This window comes from Phoenix dactylifera, chromosome 14 (assembly GCF_009389715.1).
Source record: "Phoenix dactylifera cultivar Barhee BC4 chromosome 14, palm_55x_up_171113_PBpolish2nd_filt_p, whole genome shotgun sequence".
In the NCBI taxonomy this organism is placed as follows: domain Eukaryota; kingdom Viridiplantae; phylum Streptophyta; class Magnoliopsida; order Arecales; family Arecaceae; genus Phoenix; species Phoenix dactylifera.
In genome coordinates this window covers 4,635,855-4,650,495 of record NC_052405.1, presented here as the reverse complement: position 1 = coordinate 4,650,495, position 14,641 = coordinate 4,635,855, and the positions used below count along the sequence as shown (strand labels likewise).

The following is a 14,641-nucleotide window of genomic DNA, read 5'->3' as shown; positions in this document are numbered from 1 at the left end:
CACATGAGCCCTATTCAAGCATTCCTCCTGTAAGTTCAGTCACATACAAGAACCCCAGAAAAGTAAAAACATAGCTCTTCACTTGCAAAGCCAATTTAACAGGAAAATAAACAAGGCTAAATAGCCCAAAAGAAAGAGGAGAAAGAATAAGTTTCCGCTACTCCAGGAAGCATAATAGTTACAGGAGAGATACCAAAAATGTGCAAACTCAGAAAGAGGAGTTGGAGACTTCAAGATCAGTGACAAGTGATTCCACTTATGCAAATCAATCTCCCAATATGCAAGAAGAAATTGTCGTTCTTTTTTTGTGTGTATGTAGGGAGACGCCGATACACCAAAAAAAAATAAAAAAAAATAACTATTTATAAAAATAGACTCTTATGATTGTACAACCAACCCAAATAACAATTGCTAATTAAGTTCCTAAAATAATGTACAATTAGGATTAGATTTACAGGGTAACTCCATATATGTTGGAGTAGTTATACTCACAATTCTCTAGACAAACACAAGTACTTCATATGACTGTCAAAGGGAAACTAGGAATAGTTTTTTTTAGAAGGTTGGGTGATTGGAATACAAACATGTGGCATAAAAATACACATAATACCAATGACGCATGGAATCAGTGTTATGACTCAAGCATGTACCAGTCAAGGGTCCTCTTGATAAGAATTGACAAAATATGATGAGAATGATTGGAACTTTTGAGATATATCTGCATATCAAGCTATGAAAGTGTCAACTGTTAAAAGTCCATGATTGTAACTAAAAATGTTAGGCTTTATGGAAACAGAAAACATGAACACAAATAAAAGCATCACTGAAATGAGTTACTTGATATTATCATAGAATCTGATGTACTTTCAGCATTTAATCAGAATCATGAAGTTCAAACATATTGGAAACTAGGAGCAAATGCCTCCAAGAAATACATAACAACAAGTAAATGAACACGTAAGGTAGGGATACATCTGGAATCTTATCTGTGTTGGCAAATCAAGTAGCTGGAACAAGTACTTGAGAAACATTCACTTTGCTAATCATACAAAGGTGAAAACACCATAACAAGACTCTGGCATCAAACCATGAAGTCTCCACAAACCAATTCTGAGAACCTCGTCCAAATAATCTCCATTTTGAGATAAGATAAAGGTTAGATATGCCCAATGATGACTATCATAAAAGATTGCAAAACAATAAGTTCAACCTCGCATCTTAATCCAAGTCACCAGCCAAAAAGGTAAAACAGATGACGTCATAGATTTTTGGAGTCCAATGAATGTTTAATTGCTGGCTCGGGAGAGAGATCTGATTCAAGAAGTAGCAATAAGGTTATGAGAAGCGAGCTCGAACTACCACTAGAGTAAGGAAGTACGAGTAGATTCATTGCTCACCCAAACCCGATTCCTCTTGCTCTTCATATATGGGACAGGTGAAGGGAAGCTAAAAGAAAGCCAAACAAGTCCAATAAAATCGGTTAATTAATAGGCGCCTTTCAAAGTAGACCCTGCTCCTTCCATCATTCAATCAACTAGTACAGTTCATGGCAACTATTTCATTATTTTGGCATCAGAAAGTTGCACCTACAGACACCACCATCAACTAGATTCTTATTCAGCAGTCTCCATCACCACATCTTCCTTAACTTCTGTAATTACTTGAAGAAGTTCGAAAGGAGTAGCTGCTGGGTCCAGTTCACGGCAACCTTTTGGAGCATTATCAGCTTCTTCACCTGTAAGCAAATAAGAAGGAACCCGATGGGAAAAACGAAACATCTCTTCTCTTGGGATCATTCTAACCTCTTTTGGGTCTAGATGTCGATGGAACACTGTTTTGAAACCAGCAACTTTCAGTAAGGGGGTGACACACACACCGTGCTCCTCATCATAATCATTAAGCACTTCCACCATCTCATACTTGTATATAACATCATCAGGTGTGTGCTTATTCCAGTCCGGAGACCAGTTTTTGTAAAGTGTCCAGATATCACCTTTTCTAGGAATAATTTTAATAACTCCCCTAGGTCCTTTCTCCCATCTAACTCTGTGAGAGAATATATTGACTGTATCACTGACTTCATATCTTCCCACCCTGAAATCTCCGCACGTCTTCGAAAAACCGGAGGTGACCCAGTTTAATGGACCCAATTCATCATTGGACTTTGAGTTGAGAAAACTCATGCGAATCTTAAAAGGCTTTAGTGAGATGACTTTTTGGACCAGGGCATATAGACGAGGCATACCATCTTCATTATCATAAGCAGCCCATACTTGATCAGCATCAAAACAGCTTTCTGTACGATCCTTGTCAAAATCATTGAAATCAGGATCAGGAACATCAATTGATATAGGTTGAGTGGCTTCCTTACCTAAATCTACATTACAGTCATCGGCGGAATCTTTGTTGGTACCAGGAAATTGTTTTTTGCCAATTCTGGAGTCATTTGACTGGGTTTTATCAGCAACAACCCCATTAAACCTATCTGCTACATTTTCATTATCCTTATCCTTTTGATTGTGTTTCTGCTTTGACATTTCCTTCTCCGCCAGTTTGGCTGCTGCATCCAAATTCCAATCTTCCAACTTCTTATGAATTGCCGCTTTAGCCTTCTCCATCAGAATTCTCCTAATGTCAACTTGTGCATACTCCCTGCTGAAATTGTTCTGCCTGGCAGTCACTCTAACCTTACCATAATCCCCATAAACACCATTAGCCCTTTCCAATTCAGAAGCAACAGTTTTTCCAGTCCCTGTTGCCATTTGTTCTGTCCCATCTCCGCCATGGCCAGTGTTGCCACTATTGTTTCTTCTTCTCTTTGCAGGTCTGCCAACCTTAGAAGCAGACCGTTCACTTGCACAAGCATCGTAACTTACAGAACCATTAAAAGTGTTATTTGAGACATAACTCTTACTCTGAAGAGCCTCTTCGCTTCTAATGGTTCCTTGTGTTTCCTCATATTTTCTTCTTATTCTCTCAAATGTCTGATGAATCGTATCTGCAGCCCGAGCAGCGGAGTCTGTTGAGCAAGCAACACCAGCTGAACTAGTATATGAACCCCATTGGAAGTTTGTGCTGCTATAGGAGTCAACATTTCCTCCATGATGGAATCCTGGGTGTCCTGTTCCTGGAAAGGTGGAGTTACTCCCATGACCATAAGCATTCTTCATTGAAGAATTATGATTTGAGTTCTGCTGGTGCTGCTTAGTTGAACAAGAAATAGAGGAGTTAGGTCCATTAGTAGGAACCCCGGTCTCAACAGCCAAGAAGGCTTGATGGCAGTTGGGGCATAGAAGGTTGTGATTAAGGTATACTCTGAGGTATTCGTACTGCATCCTGCATCGGTTGCATGAGGTCCAGAATGTATCAAGTCCCGACAGACGAGAAGGAGGAGGGGCAGAAGATTGAACCCCACCACTGGTGCTCTTGCGAGCTCTTTTACTGGATTTTGTGTTGTTGGCAAAACTGTAGAAACCATTGGAAGAATTAGGAACAGAATGATCTCTATCTGGTTGAGAAACTTTCTGCTGGAATCCTTTTACGTTCCTCTTCTGGTCATACATCATTTTCCTACTATTATCAGACAAAACACTCCATGCCTCAGAAATAAGCTTGAAAGCACCTTCGGCACCTATTGATTTGTTTTTATCAGGGTGAAGCTGGAGAGCTAGCTTCCTGTGCTGTTTCTTCATGGTCTCTTCATCAGCTGAAGCATCCAAACAGAGAATTGCATACCAATCGCTCTCTCCATTTACTTTCATTTCTGATGCAAGATAAACATCAAAAGTTGCTATCATCTGGGTGATGCCTTCGAGCGACGGAAAGAGATTTTGGGCCTTCAAAGCAAATTTTTTGGCACCCACAATGTCCTTTGCATTGAACTTTCCTTCAGCAATTTCTTTTGCCCTGAGGGCCTCATCCCTATTGCATTCCATTATCTGAGTTTTATCTACACATAAATGATCTTGCCAAGTATAAATACTTCACCCAGGACCACCAACAACACGATGTACACTTCTACTAACTGAAACAAACAATTCTTCAATGCTTGAAACCAAATGGTCTGGCTAATTTCTCCCGTGTCCTAAATGGCAAAACAACACAAAATCCAAAAGAAAAGTTAATGCATCACAAAGAGTAAAATGTGTAATGAAACAAGCAAGAATGCACTAAGAACAATTATTCAACTTCTCAAAAACTTGGTACAAGAACAAATTATAAATTATAATGTGGAGCAAATAAAGCATGCAGAAAATCATTCAGATTCTCAAATCTTATTACAAGCACTAAACGAAGTGTACTACCAAAACAAGCAGAAACATATCAAGATTAAGCCTCTGGTTTCTTCAATACTTGATGCAATAACAAAGCATAAAATTTAATGTGTATCAGAAGCAAGCAAAAACATATGAACATCAATCATTCAGCTTCTCAAAAACTTATTGCAAGTACAACATATAAAGCATGATGTATACCCAACCATGTAAAAGCTCACTGAACTCATTACTCAGCTTCTCAAAAAGAACCATAAGCAACAAGGTATGAAGTGTACTGCATACAAACAACAGATAAAAACCCTTCAACATCCATCATTTCAGCTTCTACGGCTTCCTACAAGCACAAAATACAAAGCGTAATGGGTATAAAAACAAGTAAAACCAAACCACAATTGATCAATCCGCTTCTCAAAATCTTATTATGATAAGAAATTGAAAGCTTAATGCAAGTGAAAACAAGTAAAAACACATAAAAATCAACCATTCAGTTCCTCCCCTCACCCATTTAACCCTAATCTAAACTCACAACGGCAGAATTCTAAAACCTTATGGTGAACTGTTTTCAAATCAGAAGATGCCGATATCTATCATTCAATATAACCAAATAGAAGCATCAATTAAGCAACAGTAAAATCACATTTCCCAGGCACATCAAAGCTATAAAAAATGACAAAAAAAACGGACTTTCCTTTCATACAACAATAAATTGAGAAACCCAACTTTCCTCACCCCGTTTTAAGGCTCAAAATCCATAATTCTCACAAAATCTCGGATCTCCAAAGCACCAAACCCTTGGAAAAACGAAACCCTAGATGAGAATCGAGCATGAGAGTAAATATACAGCACAAACAATACCTAGACATCCACAGAAAACTAAAATTCGATCGATCTACAAAGATTACAGGCGCTTAAGAGAAATTTAAAAAAACGACGGCTCGGAAAATTCCAATCTATTGAGCGTAAAACCTAGAAACCCTAGATGGCCCGATCTCTGCCCAGAGACCCCGGCCCGATCCCTCTTAAGGAACGAGAGATTACCCCTTCGGATCGAATCCACGTCGACGGAGGAATTTGAATCGTGACGCCGCCTTGAGAAGCCCTCCAAGTCCAAATTTTTTTTGCCCACCAAAATGTTAAAAATTGGGGGGCAAATTGAACACTTTTTGGCAAGCCCCCTCAGACCCCAATACAAAAATTCCCAAAAACCAAATACCTGCGAAGGAAATAGAAAGAAAAATAAAGAAAAAGGTCACACCCCCTTTTTTTTAAAATTATTTTTTGCCTTAATCCTAACCTACCTTTATACATGTATGCTGAAACCCTAACTAGGGTTAAGTCCTAACCCAAGGGGTGGTTTGCCATTTTGGTCAATTTGTAGCATTCTACTCTTCTAAATAGAAAAATATCAAATAAAATAAAATACTAGCAATGTATACTCCATGGTATACTCATATTTGATATGAGTATTATATAAATCTGGATGCAGTATAAAAAAAACATTAATCTCCACTTGGAACTTATCAAGTATAATCTCCAAATTTTGTATTTTTTTTTTTGATATTTTTCCTAGAATATATAGATCAACAAGGACATCATATGTGAAGGATTTCTAAGCTAATAAATATCCATGTGGGAGGTTGTGAAATTTTAGGACTTTTTAGCCCATGGAGAAGGTTAGGTTAAGTGACTGTCATTGTTAGGGTAAAGAGTTACCATGGTGGTTAGATCAACTAGGATCCTGGGTTAGAGGTTCTACCCCTTGTGGTTAGATAAGCTTGGACATTTGGTCCAGGGGATAGGGCACTAGAGACAACCAAAAGATCCCTAACCCTTAAGCACTTGCATGTGGAGCCCACCCATTTGCTTGCTTTAGAGTCCTCTACATCATTTTCCACACTTTCATAAAAAAAAAATAGATTTTTTTTTTTTTTAACACTCTGATCATTAGGGTATTCTTTTCCTTAACTATAGTAGATATATTCATAGATATGCTAGTACATGTGTTTCTAAAGGAAAACTACCTGCAATGGTGTCACACATTCTTGAGTTTGCATCATAACACTGAATTATTTGTAATTTTTTGTGAGGCTGCTATATGTAATCATCCCTCCTTTCTTACATTAATTCTTGTTTATAGTAGGGACAGAATGAAACAGAGGTTTCCAACACAGATGGGATCCCCCACTCTGCCATCAAGATCCCTAATTTGACAAAATATAAGTAATTTACTCATATAATGCATTCAGAAGTGCTATTTTAATTGAATTTATAGTTAGGGTACATGCCTCTGGTTATATGCTTGGAGTTGCAAGAACTGATAGTACCACTTTGGTACATAACATGTATAGCTTCAGTAATTGTTTGAATTATTGTTGTTATTCAGGTAACTGACTTTGATTTCATAATGTGAGAAGACTACAAAAATAGATCAGTAGTTAGGCATACTGCAGTGGCTGACTTAATAAGCAGTTTCCCATCACAGCAATGGATGAGACTGGCTAGTTGGTGTAACAAAACTTTTTTGTCCATGAATTATTTCTGCATTTAAGGAATGAACTTTTGCTTCAGAATTGGAGCTTAAGGGTTGTTTAAGAAGTAGATCGTTTATAGCTGAACTTGGATATTCATGAGAAGTTACCGCTGAATTCTCCATCCAGAATGTTGACAGCTGAAAACCTATGAAATCTCACTGCAAAGATGTGGCATGCATTGCAATTTGCAAGTATCTACACAAATTTTGTTGAGTCATCCACAAGTTTATTGCCTCAGGTGCAGGGTTAAACACCTCAAGCATATGCAGCATTGAAGTTGGCAGAGAATAGATCAAAAATATTTAGCCTGGAGAAGAGAATTAAGGACGCGATAGAAGCCTAACAAGTACATGCAATTCAATCGACTTGCATCAATATGGAAATCCAAGAATGCAGAAGAAATTTAATGATTAGTAGTTACAAGATAAGAGTGTATTAAGTTGACTGCAAAACTTAGTTTTTCTTGCATAAGCACTCAAGCATAGAAAGGAAAAGAATATACCTATTAAAGAAACCATCTTAATTAATCCACGCAGAAGAAGTGCTCCCATTGGACTATGAAATCCTCCCAAAAGCAGCATAGACAAATTCAGGTATTGCAGTACTAAGAAAGAAACTGAAAAACAAAACTATCTATAATACAACAGACTTGAGGACAAATCACCACCAGATTACTTATCAAAATGCCAATTTTGAAGCCAAACACAAGAAGCAGGGTGAAGGATTCAGGCAACTCACGGAGTCTTTAAGACTTCCCTGACAATATTTTAATTTGTAATGTAAATGAGATGCTATGAATTGTTCAAATAAAATACTTCCATGTCAGAAGACAACAAATATTAATGGTACCACAAGCTACAATATAAAAATAACCTCCCAAAAAATAAGATAAAGGTGGAAGCAATGCTCCAGAATATAATATACAATGATAACAATGCTAGAAATCCCATGCCCACAAAATAAAATGACTTCTTTACATAAAAATAAACAATGAAACGCTATGTAGGCTGCATCAATCTCCCTCCCCAGAGAATTCTGAATCAGATACTCTGATGATTGATGGTACAAAGAAAAACCAATCTTTAGTACCAGACTTTAAGCTTCCTGAAAGAAAAATTTCATGTGCGAGTATCTACATATGGATTCTGATAGACAATGTTGGTCCTATAAACAAGAATCAGACTGAAACTAGCTCCAAAATAATGCACAGTCTTGACATAATTACTGAAGAAAAAGCAAATGGCCTCCTTGCATTTTAGTGGCTCCTCCACCTGGAAACTTGTATCATGAAGTAACCTCTGGAGCTAAGATGCAGAACTTTTATGCGCGTGTGCTTGTTTCTCTGCTTCTTGATCAGTGATCTAGCAATTAGACCTGAGAAGATCAGCAAATCTTCAGGATTGGCCACAGTGAGAAAATTGTACAAGGCTCCAAAGTTTTTCAAGCCAAACAGATTGGAAGCAGAAGATGGCACAATGGCCCAATGAGCTCCATATCAAAGTCCAATCAACAATTTTCCAATGTACATTGTTCCAGGCCAAGCCATGGCAAAGAAGAAATGTCCAATTGCCACCAGAATCTGAGCCACAGCCATGGCCGATCCCTGCGACGTATTGCAGCCACAAAAGCCGGCGATCTCGCTGGTTGTAGCCCAGGGAGCTCTCGATCACCGGCGAGAGGCTCCCCAAAGAGGTACCAATCCCTGCGACGTATTGCACCCACATTGCAGCCGCAAAAACCAGCCATCTGTTGTTCAGGAAGGATCCAAACCTCCGTTGAAGTCTCCCCATTGCCTCTCAGATAGAGAGTTCCAAAAATTCGACATAAAAATTGGATCTTTCCCTTTGTAGAGCGGTCTTTAGATCGAAATCATAAGAAGTAACCCACCAAATCGGATTTTTTACCCTTTTTACGACAGAAAAAGCTTTTTTGGCATCCATAGACACAGAGAACGATCAGAAAAGCATAAATTCGAGATAATAATTGGAGTTTCGCCCCCTTCAATAGTAGTTTTTAGATTACAATCTTAAGGAATAACTCATCAAATAGAACTTTTGCCCTATTTTACAAGAAAAAAATTCCTTTTTCCATCTAAAATACACAGAAAAATGACAAAAAAAAGCTAAAAAAGGCTCCCAAAGAGATGGCTTTGAGATAACATTTTGAACAGATGGGACGGGTTTATGAGAAATTCTTCTCAGAATTCACGAGTACTGCACTGATTAACGAGAAAATCCAATCCTTGGTCTCTGAGAGATGGATTTGGTATCAGATGATTGAATCGGAGATTATTTTTAGGTTTTAATAGAGAAAAAATGGATTGAAAATTGGGAGGAGGGCAAGGAGGAGAGAAGGAAGAGGCATCGTGAGGAATTTAAAAATTTCAAAAATTATGAAAAGAATCTCGGTCTCCATTCATCGGCGAACTTTTGGAGGAAACCCTAAATCCAAACCCTAAAATAAATAAATAAATAATAATAATAGTAGTAGTAATAGTAATAATAATAATAATAATCATAATCGTGCCGTCATTAGAGAAGACACAAAGTTATTAACTTGGCTGGCCCCATTAATCAACTTGGTCAAGGAGGGGTTTGGACCAAGCTGTTTGAATATCCAAGTTAGGGTCAAGTGGTCTGCTTTATAAAGCTTTAGATTTATCTTTTGTTTAAAAAAGATTAGAATCTAGATAGGTAAAACCTAAGTTTTTTTTGAGGCAAGCTGTTCGTCCGATTCCTGTATAACTAAAAATATGCTAGACAGATCGTTGTTAGAACCGACGAACAAAAGTTAATTTAATTTACTCTTACATGTTCTACTCGAAGAATAGTGGTTGTAAGAGGTCGATCCACAGGGAGGCGATTGGAGTTGCATAAAAATTAGAACGTTCATTCGAATTCGAAATCGATTTTTGAATAACAAAAGAAAAACATTATGTCGGGGATGTTAATAGATTCTCTAGTCTACCGGAGAATAATTTTTATTTAAAAATAATAAAAAGACAAGTTCTTAGAAATCAAAGAGCATTTATAAATTCATGAAATGTTTAACTATTCAAAGGACTACTTTGGCATGGATGAAAATAGTGCTAAGAAGATTGAAACCTGGAACATAAATTGCATAAAAGAAAATTTCATATATTGTATGAAAAAGAAGAAAGATTACAGAATTTGAAGAACGGAAATTAAAAACAACAGAAATTACAACTTTAGCATAAATAAAACTCTTAAAAAAAAAAAAAAGAAAAACAAAAAATCATATTAGAACATGCTCTGTTTTCAAAAGAGAAAACAGAGCATTTCCTTCAAAACGAGCCCTCTCCCCTGTTCCTTCTTGAACCAGCCGAGCACTCCTGTTACTTGGCCTCCACCCGCACACCGAGCTCCCTTTCTTCCCTATTCCTCCACTCTTAAATAGGTCATCCACCCCCCTCTGATTACGTTGAGAGGATTGTCCGGGCTGCGCAGTCTTGGGATGAATCGCGTGACGCTGGGAGACTGAAACGCGTGAAGATCCGGCGCGGATGAGGTGCTTCATGAGTGGCTGGGACGCTAGGATTTGGGCGTTGAATGCCGACGGCTGGAATGGAGGAGCCGATCACGGCTTGTTGCTGGGACGTTGCGGAAGAGGTGGATCACGGACGCCGGATTCGAAGCGGAAGGCAGCTGGGGTCTGCCGTGATCGATGGGAGGAAACGCACAGACCGGCTGCTGCGGGGTCGACAGGAGGACGCCGGATCACGGCTTGCATCACGGCTCGATCGTTGATGGGTGCTGGAATGGGCGGAATGGGCGCACGGACGGATGAGGCTGAGATCTTTGATTCGGATGAAGGGCTGGAGGTTGAATGCCACGCATGCTTGGATGCGGAAACGGAAGGGAGCAAAGGCGGAGGAGCTGCAGTCGTGATCGGCGGGATGGCTGGATGCGATGTTTGGATCCCGCTTGCAGTCGGACGGGCATGGGAGGTTGCTGGGTTTCCGGAAGAGGGTGGAGCCAGACGCGATCACAGGATGCTTCATCGCTGAAGAGGAATGGGGCGCGCGTGAAGAATGCTGACTACTGGGAGGAGCGGACGTGGGAGATGATGTGAATCCGGATGGCTGAAATGGCAGGATCGGGAGCTGATGGATCGACTGATTTGGAAGGAAGCTGGGAACGTGGAACAGGCGGCTGGTATGCAGAGGATGCTGGAAAATTGCATGGACGTCGGTCTTGATGCATCGCGGGGAGAAGAGGAATGGAACTTGGACACTGGAATGGAACGGCCGAAAGCAGCTGGGAGGAAGAAGAACAGTGAACTTAAGAAAAATTCCCGTAACACTGTTCATATGAACAGTGTTTTTACGTAACACTATTCATATGAACAGTGTTTTCACGGAACACTGTTCATATGAATAGTGTTATCTCGGAACACTGTTCATATGAACAGTGATTTCAGCCTGAATAGTAATTTTAGGAATGAATAGTATTTTCAGCTATTCTTCATGGGATTGGAAGTTAAAAAGTTCTTTTTCTTTGTGATGAAGTGAGAGTGGGAATCTCTATTCCGAAAGAGTGCAGGTGCTAATCCGGAAAGGAGGGAACGCGAGGATCACTGGGAGATCGCACGCGAGCTCGGATGTTTGGGTGCAAATGCGCTCGATCAGATCATGGCAGGATTGGGCCCGCGCGGTTTGGAGCCATGATGCATCCCTCTAAACCCTACCAAATGCGCATTTAAACTTTAATTTATACTAACATGTGCCAAACAAAAATATAATATTAACTTAGTGATTTTATCGTTATATGTTAGCAGTAATACTAATTTAAGAGCATGTAGATCGCACTTTTGTGCTCTCATCACAAGCCTTTTAGATCAAGTTGATTTGAGCTTTTAGATCAATAACACTAGGATTGTAAATTTAGTTAAATTGAGGTTTTCATATGAGATTAGCCTTTTACTAATGTTGTTTACCATGCAACCTAAGTATATGATAATTGATTGCAGAATTTTTTAAATATACTTTAAATTATTGAGAGAAAATACTAGGATCCATGCTCCAAAGATGGCTGAAGCTCTAGTAAGAGATGGGAAGTAGATGGTTGGTGCTAGTTCATTTAGGGACGGAGTAAGAGTTTGAGATCACCAACCTATAAGACACTTGGTAGAAGATTTTGATGATGAATTCGAGCCAAATCAAGCAAGGTTCCTCCTTGGGCTTTGGGCAGAATTTATTCTAGGGATTTGGGCCAGGCCTAGCCTAGGCCGAGCATCGGCTTGAGCCTAGTCTGAACTTATTCAAGCCCTATGTTTAGGCTCAAGACTGCCAAAAACAATTTCGAGCATGGTCCAAGGTGTAACTCGAAACTAGCCTAAAAGTCTCTAATGAATTATTAGTTCAATAGATCCTGTTGGGGGAATAAGACTTTTCCCCCCCAATGACACGAATGCCCCCGAGAAGCCGCACAATCGCCGACCCTGGACAGCCGAAGTCGGCGTCTGACCTCGGAACGCCCGACCTCAAGACATCCGACCTCGAGACCTCCGACCTAGGAAAACCCTGATGTTCAAAGTCTACCTTTATCAGCCACCTACTACGGCCATGCCCCTCTGAGGTCCGGCCGAGGACCATACTCTGACGCCCCCCCCGGCATTTATTGCGCATGGCTACTGTAAACCTCCAATTCACTCAACAATTAATGCGGATCTCCGGCTTACTCCACAATTAATGCGGATCTCCGGCTTACTCCACAATTAATGCGGATCTCCGGCTTACTCCACATTTAATGCGCATGGCTCCTGTCATCTACGGACTCTCAGCTCTCCACGGCAAGTTAGCCCAGCAGAGTCTAGTCAACCATGATAAGTCTCTGATCTCGGCCATACCTCCGACACCAATGCAATAATTCGTCTGGTAGCGTGCAAGCCCAGGTCGTACGACGACCTCACCGCCGACATCAACGCAATGATTCACTTGATCGTGCGCCGACCTGAACAACATGCCGAGCCGTACTACGGCCTCGCCCCGTTACATCACAGGTAAACCGACCTCCGCCTATAAAAGGGAACCTTGGCCCCTGGTGGGGGGGTTGGATAAAATTACGCACCCTACAAACACTATTCTTCTCCTCTCTACACTATTTGCCCCCTCCCTGACTTGAGCGTCGGAGGGCCGGCGCCGGAAAACCCGGCCACCGGCTTGTCTGCAGGCACCCCAGACGGAGGACGCCGCCCGCCGACGGATCGCTGCCCCGCCGTGAGGACCTGCTGCTCCCTCTCTCCGACCACCCCAGACGGAGGACGCCGCCCGCCGACTGGTCGCCGCCCCGCCGTGGTGACCTCCCGCTGCTCCCTCTCTTCGACCGAAGATTGCCCCCGAGTCCAATTTCCAGCAACAGTTGGCGCTAGAGGAAGGGCCCGAGTAGCGATCATGAAGTTGAGAAGTAAGGGAGCCTCCAACATCTCCCAGCGTCCCCCGCAAAGTCCTGGACGCTCCGTCTAGAATTCTCCAACTCCGGCTGACCCAGTTCCTCAGGTCCAGCCGGAACAGTTCAATGCCTTGGTACAGCAAGTCCAGGCCCTGGCCGCCGCCGTTCAGGGCCTACGACGCGAGGAAGCTTTACCAACGCTCCCCCCGCGGATTCAGGTCCCGCCGGAGTGTCCCCCCAACGGCCCGGTCTTCTCAAGCCAAAATCTGCGTGGCTCCTCCAGAGCCAACAACGAAGAACGGACTTCTCCTCGGAGGGAGCCACTGGGGGAAGATTTCGACAGGAGACCCCAACTTTCTGAGGCTGAGTCAGCCCCAGACCACCGCGAACCGGCGCGGATCACGGCAACAATACCGCGGGCGGGGGAGCTCGACCGAAAAGTTGAGCATCTGGAGCGCCAGATTGCGGCGCTCCACAGCAAGAAGGCGAGGCAAGAGGGAGACTTTGAGTTCACTACCAAGTCCCCCTTCTCCCGCCAGATCGAGGACGAGCCGGTTCCCGCGAGGTTCAAAATGCCTCAGGTGGAGCCCTACAGCGGAATCACCGACCCTCTCGACCACTTGGAGAGCTATCGGGCCCTCATGGCCCTACAAGGGTCCTCGGAGGCCATACTTTGCAAGGCCTTCCCAGCAACCCTCCGAGGGACCGCTCGGCTTTGGTTCTCTGGACTGAAGTCGAACACGGTATCCTCTTTTGAGCAACTCGGCAGGCAGTTCGCCACTAATTTTGCTGCCAGCCGACGCCAACGACGGACGTCAGATTCCCTCTTGGACATCAAACAGAAGGAGGGAGAATCCCTTAAGGAGTACCTGGACCGCTTTACCGCCGCCACCTGGGAAGTTCGCGAGCTAGACCAGTCAATAGCCATGTCGGCTTTGAAGACTGGGGTTCGCTCCTACCGATTCCTCTTCTCCATCGAGAAGAGCTTCCCGGCCGACTTCACCGAGATACTGGCCCGAGCCCGGAAGTACGCCAAGGCCGAGGAGGCGGTCGCCTCCAGGCGGGGAGCAATTGAGCCCGCCTCAAAGAAGCAGAAGAAACGCCGCGAGGAACGCGGCCGACAAAGGAGTCGATCTCCCCGTCGAGAGAAGAATCTCCCCCGGCTGAGGAGCCCGCCCTAGCAGCAGGGACGACCTCAGCAGAGGACCCCTCCTCGACCGAGGTCTCCACCACGGCATCGGACGTACACGGGGAGGTACGAGAACTACACGCCTGTCAATGCTCCCCGGGCCGAGATCCTGATGGAAATCGAGGGTCGGGACTTCTTCCGACCCCCGCCTCCTATGCGAGACACGGGAGTTCCCCGTAATCCCAGGAAGTACTGTCGCTTCCATTGGGACCGTGGGCACGACACGGAGGACTG

At 42.6% G+C, this 14,641-nt stretch overlaps 1 protein-coding gene across 4 annotated transcripts; it reads right to left on the bottom strand.

The window, feature by feature from the left end:
* Positions 1-820: 820 nt before the first annotated feature.
* Positions 821-5,540, bottom strand: LOC103697819. 4 transcript variants are annotated; one of them, XR_602615.4, is made up of 3 exons: positions 5,316-5,539; positions 1,398-4,084; positions 821-1,311 (listed from the first exon to the last, which is right to left on the bottom strand). XR_602615.4 is itself a non-coding variant. In XM_039133383.1 (2 exons), exon 2 carries the CDS (start codon positions 3,933-3,935, stop codon positions 1,614-1,616), a length of 2,322 nt encoding a protein of 773 aa, XP_038989311.1. In that variant the 5' UTR covers positions 3,936-4,611; positions 5,316-5,540; the 3' UTR covers positions 821-1,613. The 4 variants fall into 4 exon arrangements, 3 of the variants coding, with proteins under 3 accessions (XP_038989311.1, XP_008777980.1, XP_038989312.1); XM_039133383.1 differs by having other exon boundaries at positions 821-4,611; positions 5,316-5,540; XM_008779758.4 differs by having other exon boundaries at positions 821-4,084.
* Between the last annotated feature and the right edge of the window lie 9,101 nt (positions 5,541-14,641).